Source organism: Sminthopsis crassicaudata, chromosome 4 (genome assembly GCF_048593235.1).
Source record: "Sminthopsis crassicaudata isolate SCR6 chromosome 4, ASM4859323v1, whole genome shotgun sequence".
In the NCBI taxonomy this organism is placed as follows: Eukaryota; Metazoa; Chordata; class Mammalia; order Dasyuromorphia; family Dasyuridae; genus Sminthopsis; species Sminthopsis crassicaudata.
Genome location: NC_133620.1, coordinates 419,284,888 through 419,309,368, shown reverse-complemented (window position 1 = coordinate 419,309,368; position 24,481 = coordinate 419,284,888). Strand labels below are relative to the sequence as shown.

Here is a 24,481-nt window from a genome sequence, read left to right as displayed (position 1 = left end):
TTAGGCTTATGTAATTGCTAATAAATTTTGTGATTCTCTGAGTGTTTGTTTGGGATTATATAATTATGTAGAATGACTTCATAGCAATATAGTTATAGATGATGACCCTAGAATCTCCTTCAAATTTCTTAAACTTCCTTATTTGGTCCACATTATACTACAGATATGGGCACATTGGTCTACCTACAGAATCAAAGTGCTACGTGATTTCTGCCTTCGTGAAAAAGGAGAATTCTCATCTAAAAAATTTTTGGCATAAATGCCACTTTTGTAGAGCTTAAAGTCATAGTTTCCAGTTTGGATATACAGCTAGCTAATGTTATGGGAGGAAGCTTATCACTTATGCCAACAGATTTGAGATTAAAATGGGGAGGAAGCTGTAGAGATACATTTTTATTTTTAGCTCATGGAAAAGCTCCTGGGATCATAGATGTAGTGCTAGAGGGAACCATAAAATCATATAGTCCAAAAACCTTCATTTTACATAAGGACAAACTGAGGTCCAGTTAGATAAAATGACATGACAAAGAAATCAGAGTTGAGACTTAAATCAAGGTCCTCAGACTTCAGAACCAATAATTATTCTGCAGTTATCATGAGTCTCAGGGAGATTAATTGATATCCCAATTCATGTGTTCAGTAAGCGGCAGAGCTGAGCCCCTGTCTCCTGATTATTGAACCAGTGCTCTTTCTGTTATATCATCTGCTATATCAGAGATTTTAAATCAAGAGGGAATGTGTTGGAGTGAATAGTGAGTCAAACTCTGCACAAAGAGTTACCTATTGTTCCAAATCCTGCCTTTGGCTGCTGACTATGTTATCCTATTGAGGAGAGGGGAGAAAATATGAGAGAGAGAGAGAGAGAGAGAGAGAGAGAGAGAGAGAGAGAGAGAGAGAGAGAGAGAGAGAGAGAGAGAGAGAGAGAGAGAGAGAGAGAGAGACAGGAAGGGAGGGAAGGGAAGAGAAGGGGAAATAAGGGAAAAGAAGAGGGGGAGGAGAAAGGAGGGAGAGGCATACAGAGAGAATTTTTAGAATTTGAAAATACTTAATAATTGAGAACCAGAGAGGTAGAATAGTTCATCCAAATTAATTAGAGACAAAACCAGGATTAAAATCCAGAGTCCTGATAACAAAATCATTATACATATTTTGAGACATCAGGATTACAGGACTCTCTTTTGAGAATCTACAGAGTAACAAAGTGTATTCTCCTAGAATTAATCTCATTTTCTCTGAGTAACAGTCAGCTAAATCCAACAACACAAGTGTAGAGCTTCTCAGGCAATTGAAAAGTCAGATAACCTTATTGGAAATGACTGCTTTATGTAAGATGGCAGCTTCATTCATGGCAAAGGAACTTTTGATGAACTTTCTCCTGTTTCTCAAACTCAGGGACAAATAATCCTTTGTTTTCTGAGGATAGAATATTGTTTCTATCACCATAGTATAGTGTGTGTAGCAATCAGGAAAATTTAAAATTGGATGTGTAACTATGTTCATAGCACATATTCCAATGATGGCATGGAAAATAATGTTTGTTGTTGCTGATCATGTAACATGGTTAGAAAGGATATGGAGTGATAAGCTAGAGTCTTCCCACAAACTATTGAAGGATTTTAAAATGAATTTAGCATTTAAAAAATCACAATTAAAAAGCCTGCAATTGTTACTTCATTTTATTTCCAACTAAATAAAGATTTGAAAAAACATTCTTTTAATGTTAACTTTTCTTTTGTTTAATCAATTCAAGGAGGTAGACATTTTGAGATTAATATTTCATCTGAATATTTTTAGGAAATCATTTAAGTTAGGTAATTTCTAGCCTACTTAAACTGTGCAAAATTTACAATATCTTTTTGTAATAGAATTTTTTTTGCTTCTGAGGTAGGCAAGAATATTTTCAATTAGTTTTGATAGTTTTCCTAAAAAACAATATTTCCATTTCTGATTCTAAAGTTTTTCCTGTTTCCTTCCTTGTTTATTATCATTCCAACTTTGTTCCTCAGAATTCCATATTCTGGTTTTAAAGTATTGTTCTAATTTCATGTCATATTATTGAAAAATATATGTCTCTGTTTTCCCATAGGGCCACAATAACTAAATAAAATTCATATTCTTTATTATTTTAGAAATTAAAATCCTGAAATAAATGTTGGAATTAGAGAACTAAATGAAATGGCTCATAGCAGAGGGATGTGCAGGGAAAAAAAAAAGAATTACATTGTTAGGAGTTTCTTCCTTGCTGGATGAAGTCCTCTTTGAAAATTCAAAGTCATCAATTAATAATTATTAATGAAGTCTGCTAAGATTTGGATGAAAGATATCCAAATTCTAATATAGTCACTCTTGCTCAATCATGGACTTTTTAAAAATTAAAATAAATTTTAAACTAAGGGAAATTTTTAAATGTCAGATTGCATTTTTTTCATACAAATCAGATGCATAGTAAGAACTCCATTTTGGGGACAATGCCTCATCTAAGCTATTCTGCTCATCCTTTCTGATTATTCTGTCTTACATTTAATTCAAATATGAATTTAAATTCTATATCCTTGACCACTTCAGTCCACAATTATTTTCTCTTCTTTTTGGAATTCTTGTATTATTTATTGGTGAAGGTCATTCATTTGATACAAGTTCTTATATTAGTAATTATGCTTAAAATGTGATTTTAATACATATTACATTTCCTAATTCCCTCAATTCTATTCTGAGATGTATCTTTTATTTAAAAGATATTTGTAGATCTCTTAGTAATCATAGTAATACTGATCAGTGTATTACTCATAATCCTAAAACAAAAGTTTGCTAGTGAAAATAATATGTAATTTAATGTAGAAAAAAGAGTGTAAAATCCTATAGTTTATCAAATTATTCCAGCTAAATTGAGCCCATTGTCTAGCTCCAGCTCTTTTTTCTGAAATCCTTTTTCATTATTCCTTTTAATATAGTTTTTTGTTCTAGACAGACTGAATTTTCACAGCCTTTGTTGTAGAAAGATTGAACTTCTTCCATCAGCAAACACATAGAAAACAAAGTTAAAATGAATGTTCACTCTGGCTCTTAATTATATGCCATTCTACCAGCTTCCCCTGATCTTTATTGTGGCTGCATTTATTTTAAAGCTTAGCTCAGGAAATGGAATTTAAATTCTTATACAGGAAAGGATCTTGCGAGACTTTCTTTCAGTTGATAACATTGTTCTTCCTCAAAATGACTTTATATTTGTAATGTTAAAATGTATACATATTATTTCCACTTTTTAAAATTTCAAGCAAGATTTTCTTTGTGTCTTAATTGTCAATTAGTACCTAGCCCATGATAAGAATTTTAAAAATATGTTTTGATTTGAAATCAATCAGTGATGATTTTAGCTGTCTATCTGTGTTTTTAAAAATGTGCTAGGCACTGTGAGAAAAACAAATAAACAAAAATATCCTATTTTCAAGGGTCAAGTCAAAGATTTGTATGATATTTTTGGATTCTTTCAAAGATAATTAGTATGTCATTTGTTTTTAAATATAGGGGATGCTTATTGAAGGGCCGCCAGGACCTGCTGGACCTGCTGTATGTGAATATTTCAAAATTCTATTTTTAAACTATTTTCCTTTATACTTTGTCTAGATCAATTAGTTGCTTACACTTGTCTTTAATACATTTTGAATGTTTTCCTTAAAATGTTCATTTTAAGTGATCATTACAACAACAATTATAAGGATATTTGTGCTGCTTCTATATGTAAGACACTTTTCTGTTTTTCTTTCTGCTGTTCTGAATTAATTTATTATCTTGATACACAGGGAAATAAATTTTACTTCTTTTTTTAAAAAATACCATTACATCATTCAGTTATCTGAATGATGTAATAGAAATGTTTAAAAATTAAAATTAGGTGACATATAACATTTTGAAGTCTGTAATGTACTTTTCATAATTATCTCATTTGATTGTTATAGCAATATGCTTCACAGAAAGTCTTTGAATGTCACAAAAGGATTTTTCATTATTAGGAGTTCCCTATGACAATGAAATTATAAATCACCAATTCAGTGTGGGTGGAGGGTATGGAGGAAACTTGAACTGAGATCTTTCTGATTTTGACTGTCTTTCTAGGATTGCCACACTATCATTATTTCTCATATGTAAAATTAGGATACTTATAGTATTATGTAGGATACCTACATAACAGTATTGTTATGCTATATATGCACATTTATAAAAATAGCTATTCATGATAAAATGACTTGATAATGGTCAAACAACTATTCAGTGTCACCAGAAGAATTATATTTCAACTCTCTGCTGATTCTTTGTCTTCTGTTGGTTTCACCTTTACATTGATGCATGTGTAATAGTAAATAATAAAGTTTTCATTGCAATATTTCTTTTCTTTCTCAGAGTACCTCCTTTGAAAAATGAATTAATAATAGTAATAATAACTCATTGATCATAGATATAGGCATACTCATGAAATTAAATTCTAGTAAGAGTATTGTTATAAATATTGATGATACTAGCAATAAGACTTTGGGCTTAAATTTTTATTTATTTCTTCATAGGGTCTCATGGGTCCTCCTGGTCTGCAAGGCCCCACTGGACCTCCTGGCGATCCTGGTGAAAGGGTAAGTTGTTTTCTTCATAATGTCCAGTAAATGCTAGATGAAGTAAAATTCATTTGAAAGGTTTCACATGTATTGTGTAGAAGAAATGAGTTTATTTACTGAATATCAAGAAATTGTAATTTATCTTTAAGTATAAATTAAAACATGAAAATATTTCACTTATCTCAGGACCATTACTTAAATCACTTTTATCCCTGATTAATTTCATTGTTTATGTGATGGCAACTCTATGAAATCCTAATACTAAATATTTAAACACTTACCTACCCAAAAGTAAACCATCATAGATTCATCCCTCATAGGACAACTGAATTAGGAAGAGACCTCGGAAACCATCTAATCCAACCTCTACTCAAAGCATGAAGGCCATTTGTAACATTACTAATAAATGATCATTTAGCCTTCCCTTAATGGGGAAGCAAAATCTGAGTTCTTCAAACTTCTGCCCTAAAGTTTACAATGATTTGTGCTTGTAGTAAGGTAGTCAAATTCCTTTTCAAAAAAAGATTTATTTTTTTAATAAGTTAAATTTTGAAAACAATTTGAAAGTAATTCAATGCTGGAGTATTTAGTTTTTTTCAAATTAGCATTTGTATTAAAACATTGTATTAAAAAAAAGAAATAGAGCTTTTTAAAAAGAGTTGTATTCAATTCAATTCAATTTGTATTCAGTTTTAACAACTTGTATTTTTATGTTTCCCCCCTGTTTCATTGGGGTTAAATATAAGCGTCTAGGCTAAAGATTCAAACCAAAATGATTTCATTATGGTCTCTTTTGCTTGGTCTACAGGCTTGGCCACTCTCTTATTTTGGAATGTTTAAGTTGTATTAATGCATACAGAGATCCACTCAAAAAAAACTTGTGTCTTGAAAATTCCTATTTAAAGGATATATTTATGCTTTAATATTTTCAGGAATTGTTTACATGGACTAGAATACCAAAGTGTAAAATCTTAAAATTGATATTACTTTGAAATTGAACTTTTATTATTTAATTTAGGTCCATCTCAAAGTGATGAACTTGATTCATCTACTTTTCCCCAGTTCAATTGGTCATAAATTTGAAGATCATTCTCAAAGGAATGTGCATAATCTCTCAGTTTAGGAAGTTTACAACTAAATCAGTGCCTAGGGCATTGATTTGATAAATATTTATTCTTGTGTGCATTACATCTCTTACCACTCTAAAAACCATCTATGATTATAGGAAAAATATATATCTAGTTCTAGATATGCTTTTACCAATAAAGATGGAATTAATTAGGAAATAGTAAAACAAACCAATTATCTAATCTAACATTATATCATAACATGATATTCTGCATTTGATGAATCTTGATGAACTTTTAATATTCTTCATTTTCATACTTAGGGCCCAGCTGGACGTCCTGGTTTACCAGGGGCTGATGGTTTACCTGGCCCTCCTGGTACCATGTTAATGTTACCAGTAAGTATTTTATATATAGTTGTCAAGTTGTTGATACTATATATTATGGCAGAACAATTTTAAAAGCTATTTGTTAATTAAATATTTTAAAAATAATATTTGGGAGCCATAATTCTGCAATACAGTATGTACTTTCAGATAAGATCACTCACTCTTTTATTAGTTTTGCTTGATTATTTTACTTTGCTACAAAAGAACTCTCTTGAAATCTGGAAATGTTTGCAATGTTAAAACAAAATGATGATTGATTTTTTTTTAAGTTCAAGTACCCAAATTAAGGGGAGAAAAAAAAAAAGGAAACTTCAAAAGTAAAATGTTAACAAATCAATGAAAGTTTTTGAAATATCTTACTTGGACAAAGATTCCAATAGCCTATTTATGTAATCTAATTTTTGATTCAACTTTCTAAATGGATTTTTTCTCTTACTTATCTCTCCCATCTATCATAAGTGTTGATTCTCTAAATAACATTAATAATATTACTGTGTGCCCAGTTTTCTTTGTATTATTTGTGACCTTGCTTTCAAAGTTTCATAACCTTATTGGTGTCCTACCGAATTTATCTTGGTAACAAGATTAAACAGAATATGCTCTGAATATAATTCCACAAAGAATAAGCACCTTTTGAAGGTTCAAAGCTAGCAATGTGTAAAAGTCAGGTTCTTTAGTACATTTCAGTTTTTCTTTTCTCTTCACAGTTAATTTAATGTGCTGTAGATCTTCCCATTAAGATTACAAGTGTGTCATTAAGGTTATAAAATTCTGTGTATGACAACTTAGATAATAAATAAATTAAGGAGTGATTGATCTTTTAAAGTAATTATTTGACTTATTCAGTGTATACTAGCACATTCCAATAATCCCTGATAATGGGAAAGGATGAGACTGGCACATTTCTTAATTTTTAGAGGATTAAACTTTAGTAATATTAAAGGTATTTGGACATATCCTCATGATAGGTGAGGAAACCCAGAGAAGTTACTTATCCAGATTCACAGAGTAGACAATATCAGAGCCAATTTTTAAATATGTTCTTTTGAAACCTGTAGAGGGCTGCAGATAGTGGGGGAACTCTGGGTAAGGTATAAGACCCTTCAGCTCAATGGGAACCTGATGACAATGTCTAATTCAGCTCCTCATCTCCCCTAAGGTCTCTCAGGCTTCCTGAGAAGTCAAGGAGGGTATGACCACCTGTTCTACTTGAAGCAAGGGATACTTACAGTAAAGAGATGCATTTACATATCAATAGCAGGGTTCTTATAGCTTATAATAGTGATGTAATGCTACTATAGTTAGTACTTGCACAATGTGATGTGATATAATGGTTCTCTAGTTGGGGCATGCTTAGTGTACTGTAATGATGTAATCATACTAAGGTATTTAAGGGGGGACTTGAGAGGACTTGAAATGGATGGACTTCATCTTTGACCATTCTCGCGGGTTCTCCTGCCTTCTTCACTCTTCCACTTAGACCAAGGACATGGGTTGGTCCCAAGATCCTCCAGAAAGCTAGTCTGGATGGCATATTTTGACATCACAGCATGAGTGCTCTAGAAAGTATAGTATATTTTGGCATCCCAACTTGGGGCTTCTAGAAAGCACACTACAGATATCAAATCTAGCAGTTGCTGTACTATCAATGTTGCCTCTGAGGTAGATACACTTCTTTAAGGTTACAATATAGAAGGCATTCAAAACTCTGTATTCATGGTAACTTGAGAATCTTACCATTAAGAGACACTATATGGTTTATAATTAAATCAGTAAAGCAACTAGGTAGATAGAATGCCAGGCTTGAAATCAGATTCATCTTCTATTCTCTTGCATTTACTAGCTTTGTGACCTTCGGATAGTCACTCAATTCTGTTTCCCTTAGTTTCCTTTTCTGTAAAATGATCTAGGGAAGGAAATGGCAAATCACTTCAGCAACTCTGCTGAGAAAACTCCAAATAGGGCCAGAGTCAGACGTGAATGAAAACAACTGAACATCAAACAAGAATAAACCATATCCTTTCAAAGCTCTTTCCAGAGCATAGGAAAACCTTGGCTAATTATCTTTAACAGATCCTTGATGCATTCCAAAAATGCACTATTATTCTAGTCTACTGAGGATGTAAGACAACAAATATTTGTTAAGTATAGTAACTGTACTATACTATACAACTGTAGGTGAATCAGATTAAAATGTAATAGAAAATGTGTAACAAAATAAATAAAAAATACAATTATAATATTAATTAGCATACTTGGGGGCATGTTTCCATTTAAATTTGACAGCATTAATTTAAAAGACAATGCTAGGCAGTGGAGAGAAACTAAACACAACTAAAATATAGTCCTTGCCTTTATGGAGATAATAACTTAGTAAATAAAAAAGATAACGACAAAGGTAGTTATGATACATGATATATGACAAGCACATTAAAAATTGTAACAAAGGGTTACTCAAGACTGTACAAAAGGAAGAGTGTGAGTTCAAGAAAGTATTCCTGGTGATGGTATGATGCTAGGTCTATGGTATGTATGGAATTACACTTAATTAAAGTGCATATCACATGTGCTAGAATTTGTTTTAAACTTTGCTCTGCAGAGTTTGATGTTAATTGAGTTAGTTAAGGAGTACTTATTAAGTGTTTACACTGTATGAGACACTGTACTAAATACTTGGAATACAAAAAAAAAGGACAAAAATAAGTCTCTACTCTCAAAAAAACTCATATTCTAATGGGAAGAAAGAATGCTTTATATATGTGTGTGTGTGTGTGTGTGTGTGTATGTATATAATATATATGTATGTATTATATATATATATATATATATATATATATATATATATATATAGTGTATGTGTGTGTACAAATGAGAAAAATACAGGATAAATTGGAGGCAATCTCAGAGAAATGGCATGACTTGTTTGGGATGACACTAGGGGACTGCTAAAGGTGTTTTTATCACTTTTATTTGAGTTTTATAAAGGAAACCAGGGAAGTTAGAAGGCAAAATTGAATATAAGTAACCAATTTCAGCACTTGCTTAGTGATATATGCTTAGAACAAACAAATTCAATGCTTTTTTCCTATTCATGTGGTTTCTTGGGAATTATGTTCAACAGGACACATATAAATTAATTTTATTAACTTGTTATTCCCTTTTCTAATATTTACAGTTTCGCTATGGTGGAGATGGTTCTAAAGGACCAACTATATCTGCTCAAGAAGCTCAGGCTCAAGCTATTCTTCAGCAGGCTCGGGTAAGAATTCAGGTTTTGTTTTGTTTTACTTTAATTTCCTAAAAGTCATATCATGAGAAAAATGCAATGTAAACTTCTGAAGAGCAGCTAGATGATGCAGCCAAATATATGGAGTGCTGGACCTGGAATCTCAGGAAGACTTCTCTTCCTGTGTTCAAATCCAGTCACAGACATGCCAGTTATATTAGCGTGGGCAATTCACTTAACGCTTTTTGTCTCAGTTTCCTCATCTGTAAAATGAGCTGGATAAGGAAACAGCAAACCACTTCAATATTTTTGTCAAGAAAGAGGGTAATGAAGAGTCATATGTTCCTGAAACAACTTTATGAGAATACCAAATTTTCAAATTCTCTTCTGTTACAAGACACTCAAAACATTCAAATATAATGGCAGGAAAACAATGAAAAATCTAGTCAGTTAGATGCCACCTTAATGAACAAAATATTAGATGAGTTCTGAATATGTCAATACAGCAAAGACCTGTGATTTCATTGATGACAGAAAACCTTCCATCAAATGACTCCTAAAAGGATGACTTAGAGTAGGACTGGACCACTGATTTCAATAGCATAGAGCTCTTCTAGTATAGAGACTTCTAAATATTTTACCAAAGCTGAGATTAAAAATAAGAATGAAAGATATATATGTACTTTAATCTCTTCACCTCTTTTTGAGGGAGGTAATAGTTTAAATAGTGAAAATTCAAAATCAAATTAATCAAAGAAAATGCTCTGTATTAGAGTGCAAATTGAAGAAGTAGATCTTTCCTCAAAGTAAATTTAGACCATTTCCTTTTCTATGGCCTCATTAGCTCTGTGCTTTATAGAATTAAGTAGTTCACAAAACTAAATGACTAAAACTTAGCCGCTATTAATTAAAATATATTGCCCCAGAATATGTAGTATATGGGCTATATAACGCATTGGATACCAAAATTTAGGGTATATAGTCTGGAAGCCTATTAAAGTTATCTGGATATGAGATCCTCTTTAGATATTCTCAGATAAAATCTGTTGTCAGCTACAGATCTGTAAAATATGTGTTTTAGATGCTATTTTGTTGATTACTCCAATCTCAATAAACTATGAAAGGACAAAATTCAAATGCCATTTTAATAGAATTTTTCTACATACAACTTTTGCTTCTAGGTCAAAGGGTGTAACTGTGGATAAGGTATTAGACTTGAAATCAAGAAGACCCCAGGTATATTCCTGAATCAAATATTTACTAGCTATGTAATTCTGGGAAAATCACTTTGAATCTTTAGCATCAGTTTCCTTATCCTTATGGGGATAATTATCTGCTTCTCAGAATTAATGTCACATTAAAAAAAAGTAAAGTGTTTTGCTATTTTAGAATACTATATTAATGCCAGCTCTTAGGTAAAAAGAGTAGTGAAAACAACATTAAAAGATTGTATGGTTCTTAGTAACATAAAATAATGGTAATGGTCATGAAGAAGATAAGTACATTTGTAAAATATTTTTAATTTTGAAAAATATTTTCTTATAAAATTCCTATAATAGAGGTGTAATTAATTCTAATTTATAGATGGAAAAATTGAGATGCTCATAGATAAAATAATCATAGTTAAAAATAAAAGAAATAGATTTTATATAGCAATTGAAAGAAGAAAAACAGTTTTACATATATTATCTTTGTTTATATTCATAAACTGTGTAAAGTAGGGACTATTGTATTGTTATATCTTTTCCAGATAAGGAAATTGAGACCCAGAGAGGCTACTTAAACACATTTTGATGGGTTGTAGGTGTGTGTGTCAGAAGTGGGATTTGATTCTGTGTTCTTTCTACATGTTTCATAGTGTTTCTTACAATTAGTACATGTCTAGTCAGAATTTAAATTCATCTCCTGATTCTGTAAAGCATTTTATCTACTGTGCTTCCCTCTAAATATTCAAAAGCATTTGTTAAGCATTTGTTAAATATACACATGCAAATTAGAATTCAAGAATATCCAAATTATTTTGATGATATCCAGTCCTACTAAAAAAGGAACTTACAAATCTTAGACAAAAGGGGTAAATTATTACTTCAAATAGAAAAGTGAGATGCATATGAAGAGGAAGATTCAGAGGAAATAGCAGAAATTTAAGAAAGGAGAAGTTAGTTCCTGTAGAATGGTCAGCAAAGGATATAAGAGAACATGACACCTGAACTGATTCTCAAAAGAAGGAAACAGCTTGGAACAATAGATATGGGAGGTGGGTGGCATTTTGATTTAGAAAACCCCATATTAACATGATTTGTGTTATATTTTTATTTATTTTATTAAATCGTTCTAAATTATATTTTTCCTGATTTAATATAATATCATAGCATCCCTGAGCTTAAAGGACATTTGTCAAGGGAGATGTCATAAAAAAGGCAAAGAAGTGGAAGAGGGCAGGGAAAGACTAAGGGATGGCCAGTACATACTTTGGCCCAGAATGTAAGATATGTGAAGGGAAATAAGTTTGGGCAGATATGCTGGAGTGAAATTGTGAAGGACCCCAAATTCCCTCCATAATTAAATATTGTTTACTATTGTTATGCTTTGTTTTCTAAATATGCCTGAAAGGAAATTGTCTTTAGAGGCTATAAAAAATCCTTTTTATTCTTAAATCACTGATAGGTAGAAAGATGTAGACATTTAAATTTGTTTCCCAAGAGTTCCTGTCATTTATCCATAAAAAAGAGATTGAATTGAATCTGCTGTAGTAATCAACAAAAGTAGCTAGCATTTATATTGTACTTTATAACATGTGAAGCACTTTTTATATGTAATTTCATTTAATTCTTGCAGCAGCCCTATGAATCTGGTGCTATCATTAACTTCATTTCATTGAAGAGGAAATGATGAGGGAAGTGGTAAAGAGTTAAATGAATGGAGAGTATTTTAGAGAATTGACCAGACACACATAGTTAGGAAGTGTCTGAAACCAGATTTAGACTAAGATCTCTCTGATTCAACATCCAATGTTCTATTCACTAATTCACCTGTTTAAAGAGGTAATGAATTCATTTTTCTCAAAGAATTTTGCATTCTTCATGTCATTGTTTTAATGTTCCAACAAAAGAGATGACATGAATAATAATTCCCATTTTGTGGATATTTTAAAATTAGGAAGTTTCTCTTTTAATAGGGCAAGTCAGTACCAGGGCTATGGTAAATCTTGTAGTCTTTGTAACTTTCTTGAATGATTTAGTCTACTCCTTATATTTTGATGAGTTCTGTTATGTGATATTTGAATGTGATATGTGTTTGACCACTATTGAAAATCTTATACTATCATTTCAATCTCCACAGCTATATCACTGTAACATATATGTCATAGCTTTAAAAATGACAATTCCATATTTCACACATTCAACATTTTGCATAATGTCATACAGAAATCAACTTTATTTTCTTGTATATTAAATCCTAAGAAACTTCGAGCAAAATTTGAAAATGTGCATTTGCTTGAAATAGCATGATTCATTTTTTGTTGTGTGCTTTTTAATAATCCTAATAATATGTTCTTAGAAAAATAAGATAATTATTTAATTAAAGCCAAGTTTACCCATTTGAATTGTGTTTACTCTGAAAATTTCCATATGGAAAAGTCTGTCTTATGAAAGCAGCTTCACAACAGAAAATTATATTTAATTTAAGTTGTTCATTGTTTTGAAATTGTGAGGAAATTGATTTTTCCTCCTTGTTAATTAAATTATATTAATGTGAGTCATGGCTTTGGTGTTTATTCAAGTAGAAATTATAGGATGCAAAATGACTTATTGCAGCAATATTGTCATTTGTCATCCATAGGGAAAATCTTTGTTGGTGATGGACTGTCAACTTTTATATCATTGGGCTACTTATGTTGGGTGAATTATGCATAATTTCTATCAGTCATTGATTGATGGAATATTCTTTTTAAAATTAATTATTGATTTTATTCTTTCCATATGATTCCAGATTGCTCTCAGAGGTCCACCTGGCCCAATGGGTCTAACTGGAAGACCAGGTCCTGTGGTATGTTATACCTACTCCCCCATGCCATAATGTTGAATACCAAGCATTAATAGGCCACTTACAAGAAAATTGATCTTTGTATTGCATGTGTATTATGGGTATGTGTGTATATATGTGTGTATGTCTCTCTCTCTCTCTGTGTACCTCAGATATCTCTGCCAGACTTTAATTTACAGTAAATATTTTTACAATATTTTCTTTCATTTTGTAACAATTTTACTCTTTAATGTAAATGAGTTCTTTATCTCAAGATTAAATAACTAAGAAATGATAAAGTTATTTCTAAGTTTTGGAAGTATGTTTATAAATTATCATGGATCTGATTTAGTTAGCAGAGTTACTGAAAAATTTTGAAGCTACATATAAAAATTTAATTATTTCATACACTCTCCAATACTTCTATGGATCTGTGATCTCATTGAGTTAGTTTGCTTTTCAGTTGACATAGGTTAAAATCCCTCTCTGCCTTAGAACTTAAATAACCATTTTAGTTTTAAGTCAAATAATAAGATGAAACCTACAAAAATGTTCACCTTAGGAAAAAAAAATTAAGAAAGTTGTTGAATGATTAATCTCAGAAGAAATACTAATCTGCTTTGATGTTGATAGATGAATTCTTTTGCAGCATATCATTTATATAATCAAAAAAACTGATTTATCTTTGAAAGAATGTTTGGTCTACATGTTTGATTTAACTGGATTGACAAATTATCTTCATTTTTAAGGAAAAATGAGTTTCACATAATGTATTTTTAAAATTATGATGTGATTTAAATGTCTATCACAGTATGAACCTTGCAGTTGCTTAAATATTTACAAAGTTAAAATTTAACATGCTAATTTCTATTTTTTCCATTGACTTAGGAATAACAAATTTAAGCTCAACAGATAATGTAGGAAATATTTACATTTTTAAAATAACTATTCTGTCTAATAGAATTCTTCAAAATTCTATTTTTGTACCTTAAAATCAATTAGATGAAATAAGTGTTATACATTTATTGAGTAGCTAGAACTCTGCTAAATTGTGATAAAAATATGGAAAAGAAAAAAAAAGAGAGAGATATAGTCCCCAGTCTTATAGAAACAATAATCCTTTATTATAAGGTTCTAAACTTTATATTTTGTGAAAATTATTTTAATAACTATTGAAATTTTAAAAAAAAATCTATCCCGCATTGTTTAAAACAGTAATTAGTGTCTTGTAACTACTTAAAAACTTTCTTTAAGACGGTAGTTAGTGTCTTGTGGAATTTCTACTGCTTAACTAATAGAATCTTGAAACCTTGTGAAAAACATGGAAGGAAACTGTCATTGACTAGACGAGCCAAGGAAATTTCAATTCACATCAAAATTTCCTTCTTCTAATAGTGCTAGATTCAGGCAAAATACTTTGTTTCCTTTTGTGGTAACTGATAAAGACATAAAATTACCTGATGATGAACATTCTTGAAAAATTTTACATTACTTTGATGATGTATTTTAGGAAATTTTGTCACTTTTAATTTTCATATTAATTCAAATTAAATTATTGAAAAAACTTTATTATTCCTTTTAAATTTTAATTTATTAGGTATTAGGTGAGGGATCATATCGACATTTCTAAAAGAGCAAAATATAAGATGATGTATTCTGATGTATCCAGTGAGTTTATTGGCACATGATATTCTGAGTAGTTAAATTATTTTTGTCTTTATTCATAAGAAATAAATATCCAAACTTTCTCACCACATTCTATTTTATGTCTCTTTACTAATAAAGTAGACTGCTATGGCTAGAACTCTCTGTAACAAATTAAATTGGAAGCCTAGGGATTCAGGTCTCTATTCTATGAATGGAAAGAGAAGGCAGAAACTTTTAAAATGAGAATTTGGCATAGTGGTTTATGTTCCTGTTAAATGGTTGGTGTTTATTTCATGTTATATACTAAAAGAGATGAATTAAAAATAAATTGATTTCTATAATTACCTTGAGTGCAATGATGTATAACAATTACCAGTCTGATTTAATTCTAAATCAGTTTGGTTGATAATTAAAAATTAATTGAAAGAATTCTTTACTGGAAATTTGATTATATCACTAATAATTTCCAATAGAGGAATATTTGTGATGCTGTCTGCAGTATTTCATCATAGCTACACAAACAGCAATTTTTCTCTGAATCCACCAGGAGGCTCTAGAAATCCAGCTTCTTTCATTTAGCATAGTTTTCATCTCTGCTCTGCATTGATTCAGCATGTTATTTCATTGAAAATATATTGATTAAATACCCAGAGAAATATTTTAAGATCACTTATTCAACATTAAACAATTATGATTATCAACTTCAGTTTCAACTTGAATATGAACAATCTTATTCATTTGTGTATAATTTTTGAAAGCCATTTCCACACTAAGTGGGCTTCTCTTCACTTTATAAAATATATATATATATATATATATATATATATATATATATATATATATATATATATATATATATATATAAAGAAATCATCGTATTTTTAATTGTTTTGCAATTTTTCAATAATATAAGTATGGGGACTCATTCTGATTCGAAAAAAGAATATTTTTCAAAAGTTTTTGATAACAATGTAAAACAAATGCATTGATGACAATAGCATCTGGTCTTAACTTTTTATCAATATGGAATTTAGGGAGCTTAAGCATTTAAGATAATATGATATAAGAATATGAGAAAAAGAGAATCCTATCAGTTCTGATGTGAGTTATAACTGTTGATTATGTTACTTTAGGGATATCTTCATATTACTAAGTTTCAAGAAGCCTCATTGAGAGTCTTATGTCCTCATTGAGAGTCTTATGTGATCTGGTAAAAGAAGAGGAAAAAAAATTGGTCATATTATTTTATGAGTGTCTGAAGTCATAAATCCATCTAAGTATTGTAGAATTAAAAAAATAAATTCAGTCACTTACATAGAATATAAGGGCTTAAGTATATTTAGTAGACTTTTTGCTATAAAGTTTAGATAATTATAATTTACAAATAATTTAATGAGATATTTTGAGGAGATCGTTAAGAATTATTTTAAGGCTAAAGATATGAATATGAAGGAGTCATTGGGAAACTAGTGAATTTAATTAATTTCATATTTTATATCTTTTTTTTCACAGGGTGGGCCTGGTTCAGCAGGAGCCAAAGGAGAAGGAGGTGAACCAGGTCCTCAGGTAAAATCAAATATCTTTCTTTCCTCCTCCCTTTCTTCATTCCTCCTTCCCTCTCGTCTTCTATCCCTTCCTCCCTTTCTTTCATTGTTCCTTCCATCCTTCTTTCCTTACCTCTTTACTTCCTTCCTTCCTTTTCCCTTCCCTCCCTCCCTCTCTTTTTCCCTCCCTCTCTCTTTCTCTCTTTCTCTCTTTCTCTCTTTCTCTCTTTCTTTCTTTCTTTCTTTCTTTTCTTTCTTTCTTTCTTTCTTTCTTTCTTTCTTTCTTTCTTTCTTTCTTTCTTTCTTTCTTTCTTTCTTTCTTTCTTTCTCTCTCTTTCTTTCTTATCTCTTTCTCTTTCTTTCTTTCTCTCTTTCTTTCTTTCTTTCTTTCTTTCTTTCTTTCTTTCTTTCTTTCTTTCTCTATCTCTTTCTTTCTCTCTTTCTCTCTTTCTTTCTCTCTTTCTCTCTCTCTTTCTCTCTTTCTCTCTTTCTTTCTCTCTTTCTCTCTTTCTCTCTTTCTTTCTTTCTTTCTTTCTTTCTTTCTTTCTTTCTTTCTTTCTTTCTTTCTTTCTTTCTTTCTTTCTTTCTTTCTTTTTTGCTTCTCTTTCTTTTTTCCTTCCTTCTTTCCTTCCTTTTTTCTTCCTCCCTTCCTTCTTTTCTTTTTAATTTTATACTACAGTTAGAGAATCTTCCAGTAACATAGTCTATGTTCTTAACCTATTACTTTGAATCAAAATTAGGAGGTTACTCTCATAACAATGGTGTTTTAACATTATTTTGGCTATTAAAATTAGTCAGATCATATGCTTTTGGAGGAGTGGATGAAATAACATGTCATTTTTTTCAGAACAAAAATACACACATAAAAGATCTACTTTAGCTTTTAAATAATAGCTCACTTCCAATTGCTAATATTTAGACTTAAGAAACTGATCTTTTGCTTTAATTTAATTGGAAATGTAAGTGTATTCATTTGCTGGCTAACCAAGGAGTTAGTGGAAAATATTTGGCATTTTTACCTCTATCTTTATTACCTAATTTAAAAAAATAATAAAATGAAATTTTACCTATTTAATTGGATGGAAAAGTTTCTGAAATAAAAAAGAAAATAATGAATTTTGATTCAAAATGTTAATCTGGCCAATATTTACACTTTTGATCTATTATGTTACAAAATGGAGTAATTCATTTATTTCAACATAGGGTCCTCGTGGTATTCAAGGTCCTCCTGGTCCAACTGGCAAAGCTGGAAAAAGGGTATGATTAATTACATTGCGTAGATTAATAGAAATACATTTATTTTCTTTTACTATGTGTAAGAAGCCATATAGCTAAGAATGTGCTTCACATTTTTCAGGGTCGCCCAGGTGCTGATGGAGGAAGAGGAATGCCAGGAGAACCTGGGGCAAAGGTCAGCTACTCTCATATTTGAGTTTTCACTTTAATATTGACATATTTTCATATCAATTTACCATATGACATGTTTCTTAATTAAAATAAATCAGGTGAAATGGGGAAGAAATCTAAAAATATAGAGGAGAAATTTCTAATGATTTATTCTTATATTTGATTATAGTTATGATTTCTGATTTCTGTTTATTTTTATTTGACAGGGTGACAGAGGATTTGATGGGCTTCCTGGTCTACCTGGTGACAAAGGCCATAGAGTAAATAAAATATACAATAATTTTACTCATTAAATAAGCAGAATAGGATATCTATAAAATTTTAGAAATTCTATATTAAATTTCTATAATATAATTTTCCTGGTTTATTGTCTTGCATATGAATGATTTTTTGAACAAGTTTATAAAATTGAGTTAAATAAAATAAGCATTTTTAATTAAAAGAAAAAATGAAGCAGTCTGAAAATATGAAATAAACAATAAATATATATCCATACATATATGCACATATATGTATACACACATAAAGTTAATACTGTTTTCCTTCAAATCTCAACAAAAATCTTACCTTCTGCAAGACTTTTCCAATCTACTTTAAAGCTAATCCCTTCCCTCTGAGATTATCTTCAAATTATCCTGCATATAATTTATTAGTGAAGAGTTGTTGTTTTTTTAATTAACTATTAAATTTTCTGTATATTTACTATTAAATTGTGAGCTTCTTGTTGACAATAGCAGAATTCTCTAAATTGCTTAAGCTTTCTGATATGAAGAATTTTTAGAAATCTAATATACACCTGCTCATATGCACAAAAAAGGAGGAAATACTTGCAATGTCTAAATAAATTCAAATTTCTACATAAAATGTCTGGATAGTTAAGGGAATATGTTTGGAACTATATTTAGGCTTAAATTGTTGAAAATTGACTTATTTCACCCATTTACTTTTTCTGTATACAATATACAGAATATATACAAAAATTTAACTAAATTAAAATAATTCATTAATATCATAAATACATTTATTTCTACTACTCTCAGAACAATCTTTTGAGATAGGAATTATACATTTTATGATTTTCCTTTTACATATGGCAATAGAAGAGGCTGAATTACTTTGTCCATGTTGATATAAACTAGAGTTAAAAACAGGATTTAAATGTCTTCTAATCTTATAACTCTGCACATGGGTAGAACAAGCCCCTTTTGTGAACATCTACACATAATTGTGTAATTATTTTGTTGATTTTATACCTCACAGAGTTGTGGGTAGTATAGGGTAACAAAAGAAACAAAAAGCATCATGTGGATATTCCTTCATTGACTAGATAGAAGTCAAGGTTCATTTATCATCCATATTTACACACAAGCATTCATTCTCAAAAACATGCATTCACAGTTCCACTTGAAACTCTAAAAGAGATCATCTCAAGTGAATAGTTAACAATAAAGTGAATGTCCTGAAAACCTTTGTGTTTTCTCTACAGGGTTTAAAGCTTAAGAATAGCCTTGGGAATCACATTAGTAAAGAAAGAGGGGAAAGGGATGAGATTCTCACTATTCTTTGAAAATATACCAAAGCAATCTGTTAATATATTGAAAATCTGAACTATAATTCAGTTTTTGTAAACTAAATCAATATGATTTTTAATTCTGTTGAATCATGTTTTAATGAATGAAAATAATACAAACATAGAAAAGCAGTTTATGCAAATTTATTCTTCAATAATAAGAAAAAAAATGATGCTTTAAAAGATAGCAAAATAATTTCTTAACTATTTAACAAATAAACTGGATCATAACAATGAAATGCCTGAAAATAATTTGTGTATTTATAAGATAAAATGTGCTTTAAAAAATATCAACCTTGAATTTATACTTTTGAGAAACATTTATGTAGCATTATCAGATAAAAGGCCTATGTTTTCTGAGAATGTAGAGGTGTGTTTATCAAGGAAGTATTCAGAGGAAAGCAAATAAAGCATATTAATAAGTTTTTATATCCAAGATTCCTGAGTTATTTGGTTAGGAGTGTAGCTAAGTCAACTTGTGAAATTCTACTCTGTTAGCATATTCAAATTATATTTATATTTACTTTACAGGGAGAACGTGGTCCCCAAGGTCCTCCTGGTTCTCCTGGTGAAGATGGAATGAGAGTATGTTGAGAATTTTCATTTATCAAATAAGTACTTTCAATACAACAAAACATTAACATAGTGATAGAGAGTACCATTTCATTAGAATTTTTTGTTTGTTTGTTTGTTTTAACAATGATAGGGAGAAGATGGAGAAATTGGACCAAGAGGTCTTCCAGGTGAAGCTGTAAGCACAATTTTCTTCTTGATTTTAGAATTTTATTTTAAAAACTAGCATACAAACTTTATGTTTTTTTGGGGAAAGCATCATGGCTAAATTAATTCATAATTTTTCCAATCTATTTTGGATATAAAGTATATTTTATATGGCTATAATAAATAATAGGCTTTTAAAAGATTTTTATAAGAATTACAGGTACTGTCAAATGAATCAATTATATATTTAAATATGCATCTACATATATAAACCTAAATGTGTGTGTTTACATACATACATGCATGTATATGTATATATGCATTTGTTGATGAGATGAGATTTCCATTATTGTCCTTAAAATAGATTATATTGAGTAAAATTATTGAAGATTGGGACAAAATTAGATAGCAATATGCTTTTAGTCCCTTAAATCAGATTTTGATCATTGCCTTATTTCCATCTTTTTTCTTATCCAGTTTGGTTTAGTAGGAGAATTAGTTTTAGTTAGAAAAAGTTTGCAGATTTGTAAACCATTTATAAATAATTAGATGAAAATTCTGCCATATGTTGGGTGAGAGTGCAGGAATTGGAGACACAATACTTGTGAAAAAAAAAAGTGATAACTTTATCTCTTAAAAAGACAACAGATTAGGAAATTTCACAATCAGATAAAGTACAAAGATTACAAATGTCTAGCTGTGTATTTCAACTTTGGAAGCTTAGAGATTTTCTGTCTCAGCTTCTTCATTTAGCATTTGAGGAAACTTATAGTCAGGGAGTTTAAATTCACAGTCAAGACCAAAATCCATTCTTCTTACTCTTTAATCTGTTCTATCACAATGTCAGTTGAGTCAAAATGAAGAAGTGGATGTTAGTTTTTCTGAAGAAAATTAGTCTCTAAAGAAAGTGAGTTTCAGAAATCCTTTTTGCCTTTCTGAATAGGCCTCAGTGAATACTCTGAAAGAAATACAGAGTCATGCAGAATAAATAAGAAATATCTTCTGATGGAAAAGTAGTGTCTCATATCTTATAAATTAATATATATATGTATGTATATATATATATATATATATATATATATATATATATATATATATACATATATATATATATATATATATATATATATATATATATATATATATATGTATAGTGAGACTAAAGGACATCTTGAGATGTAGATATACTTTATATTTCCCTAGAGATATTTGTGATTTTATACCTAAGCACATATAAACATTTTTTTCATACTAAAGAGCCATTGTTATGTATTCTGGCTTGTGGATCAGTACAAACACAAATATTTTTACATGTTTAACATAGGTTTTTAAAATACTGTTTTTGTGAAATGAACTGAGACTTCAATAAATATTTGTACACTAAACATTGCATTCAATATTATAATGAATAGTTGACATTCAGTAGTAAAGGCCCATTTTGAGAATATTTAATGACTGATTTACTTTTTTCTCCTTTAGGGTCCACGAGGTCTGTTGGGACCCAGAGGAACACCTGGTCCCCCAGGACAACCTGTATGTATTATTTAAATGTAAAAAAGGGGGGAGAGGAATTTGAATATTTTATAAAGAAATCTCACAGTTAAATTCCCTAAGTTGTAAATATACAATAACTTTCAATAGTCAACCCATTTCCACCATCTTGTTTCATTTCTAATTCTATTAATAAAACCTATAGATCTTGATTCTTTATTTCTCCTTTTTTTCTTTCCTTCAGCTTATCTTTTCTAGAAAAAGAGGTGTTTTTATGCCAAATCTCCAGAAGTCAGGCGATAATAATGTTAAATCACATACCAGTCTAATATAGTAAAAAAAAAAATCTTACTATATAAGAATTTTTTCCTTTAAAATGTTTTCTTTTTTCTTCTTCCTTTTGTCTTCCATTTTTCTTAGGTTCCTCTTTCCTTCCCTCCTTCCCTCCTTTTTTCCTTTTCTTCCCTTTATCTTCTCTCCCCTTTCTTTTCTCCTCTCTCTTTTCTTTTATTTTTATGTTTGTATGTGTGTCATACATGATTTGTAATCATCTGCATTGCTTTCTCTCCTTTTCCAGGGTATTGCAGGTGTGGATGGCCCACCTGGTCCAAAAGGAAATATGGTATGTTTAAAATCTCATCAAAAATAAGTCAAAACCATGATCTAGGTTCTTTAAAACATTTTAATTTCTATTTCTAAAATATGATTATAATACAACATTTTATAAAAGAAGAAAAGATTTCTATCAGTATTTAAATTTAGTAAGTTGAAATGCTTAAAATATCAACAAAGACTAAAAGGACTGAAAGGAAAAATATGAAAAATTAGTATATAATGTATTCAGAGTAGAAACAGACTTTTTTAAGTTTTATTTTTAGATGTAGTAATAAAGTCACCATCAAAGTCTTTTCCTGTTTTCATATTTTAGGGTCCTCAAGGGGAACCTGGGCCTCCAGGTCAACAAGGAATTCCAGGCCCACAAGTAAGTTTATGATAATATTTGTGTTATGGTGCACACTTTGAGATAATTCAGTAAATACACATTTGTATTATAATAAGTTTTAAATGTAAAATTGACAAAGCCCGAGGATTTTCTGTATAAATCTATATATAGTATAAATGCAGTGCAGAAGGGGTTTTGTGTGTGTGTGTATTCCAAAGTGAACTTGCAGAGGCCCCTTTCTTCCAAGAGAAAAATGAGTCATTCAATGTTCCCGGAATGCCAGCAGGAATAGCCACACCTGCAGGAGGGTTCTGAATAAGATCCTGTTACAGAGTGAATGCCAGAAGGGTAGCTAGTTCAAAAACACCAACAAAGTTCCAGAACTGACTGTTCAGTGGGGAGGAGGGAATATTATATTAATCATTCCTGATGCCTTTCAGTGATTGATATGAGATATTATTAAAAAGTGATTTTTAAAGAAAAAAAAAAATTCCATCATTCAGTGATTATGGTCATTGTCCTAACTGGATTTTTTTTTAAACAGGGCCTTCCTGGTCCCCAAGGTCCAATTGGTCCTCCTGGTGAAAAAGTAAGTTACCATGTTACTTTAATCTGTTCTACTCACTGAACTGGTGTGAACAACCTCAATTCAAACCTAAAAGCTTTTCCTTATGTTATGGATATTGTCTGCTTGTGGCCTAGTGCATAGGGATTTGTCTGGAGTATCACTGTAAATTATGGAACAGAGGGAGAAGAGGAATTCATTCATACAGCACTAACTGAGGCTGATAAAAAGTTCAGATAGCTGTCATTTGGACAGCTGCCAAAAGTGACATTCTCAGCTATATTAATTTCACAAACCCATTAGATGAGGGAAGTTTTTTTTTTTTTTAGCTTTGGGTCCTCCTTTTCTCTCATTTAAAAAATGTAATTAAATATGCTTGTGAAATAGCATTTTTTATAAGTTATGATAAAGGGGTAAATTTGGAACTTTTAACTGTCACCACTTTCTTTGTGTAGTTGGGACTCTGTGCTCATTAATCATTCCATGACTGGATCTGAGAGATAATAAACTCTTTATTATATGCAGATTTTTGCTCCATCATTCTCTATGGAATTCTCAAAGCAATAACTTCTGTTTCCCCCCTATGCTAGCTAATTCATTCATATGTTATCCTGATATTCCCCTATTTTTATGAGCAGAATTGACTTCATGTGGATTTTACCAAATGATCCATGTATTTTTTCTATGCCTACCTTTGCATGAATGTTGTTCTAGGGAAATGACAAAATATATAGTCCATGCATACAAAAATCTCTCCCCAAAGTATGTTTTTCAGTCATCCTTGCCTTTAGGCCCTAAAATCACTCCCTTGCTACTTTTTATCACAATTTGGCCTTTTGTAAAAATACATCATTTATCATAGATTGCATGCTTGTTCATATGCTCATTAACTTTTCCACCACAATGTCCATTATGTTTGTATCAGGCTATTAAAAAAGACTCAAAAGCTGCAATTTTGTCTGCTTAGCCAGATGTGAAAGACAATATATGAATCTCTTTTATTCCTATTCCATTAATATTCTGAAAAATAAGGAAGAAATTTTGAAGAAAGCTATTATAAGTAACATTTAAGACCCTTCTCTCTTGTCTTCTAGGCTTGCTCTTTATGTATTTTAGTATTTTAAGCATCAGTAAATTCACAGATACAGCTATCACTTAACTTCATTATAATCTATAGTAAGGTGCTGTTATGTCTCATTCATTGGACTGTAAGCTAATTGAAGGCAGGAGCTTTTTTTGGCCTTCCTTTTTATTGCAAATGTTAGCTCTGTATCTGGCATAC

The 24,481-nt window shown here is 30.4% G+C and overlaps 1 protein-coding gene across 1 annotated transcript in view; it reads left to right on the top strand.

The window, feature by feature from the left end:
• The window catches only part of COL11A1 (collagen type XI alpha 1 chain), a 257,944-nt gene that overhangs the window by 91,436 nt on the left and 142,027 nt on the right, over positions 1-24,481 (top strand). Inside the window, exons 10-24 of the mRNA XM_074262824.1 lie at positions 3,526-3,567; positions 4,560-4,622; positions 5,995-6,069; positions 9,236-9,319; positions 13,280-13,336; positions 16,472-16,525; positions 17,707-17,760; positions 17,861-17,914; positions 18,117-18,170; positions 20,012-20,065; positions 20,187-20,231; positions 21,680-21,733; positions 22,269-22,313; positions 22,620-22,673; positions 23,179-23,223. Of these exons, the coding sequence (XP_074118925.1) occupies positions 3,526-3,567; positions 4,560-4,622; positions 5,995-6,069; positions 9,236-9,319; positions 13,280-13,336; positions 16,472-16,525; positions 17,707-17,760; positions 17,861-17,914; positions 18,117-18,170; positions 20,012-20,065; positions 20,187-20,231; positions 21,680-21,733; positions 22,269-22,313; positions 22,620-22,673; positions 23,179-23,223 (834 nt within the window). The remainder of the gene's footprint in view (positions 1-3,525; positions 3,568-4,559; positions 4,623-5,994; positions 6,070-9,235; positions 9,320-13,279; positions 13,337-16,471; positions 16,526-17,706; positions 17,761-17,860; positions 17,915-18,116; positions 18,171-20,011; positions 20,066-20,186; positions 20,232-21,679; positions 21,734-22,268; positions 22,314-22,619; positions 22,674-23,178; positions 23,224-24,481) is intronic.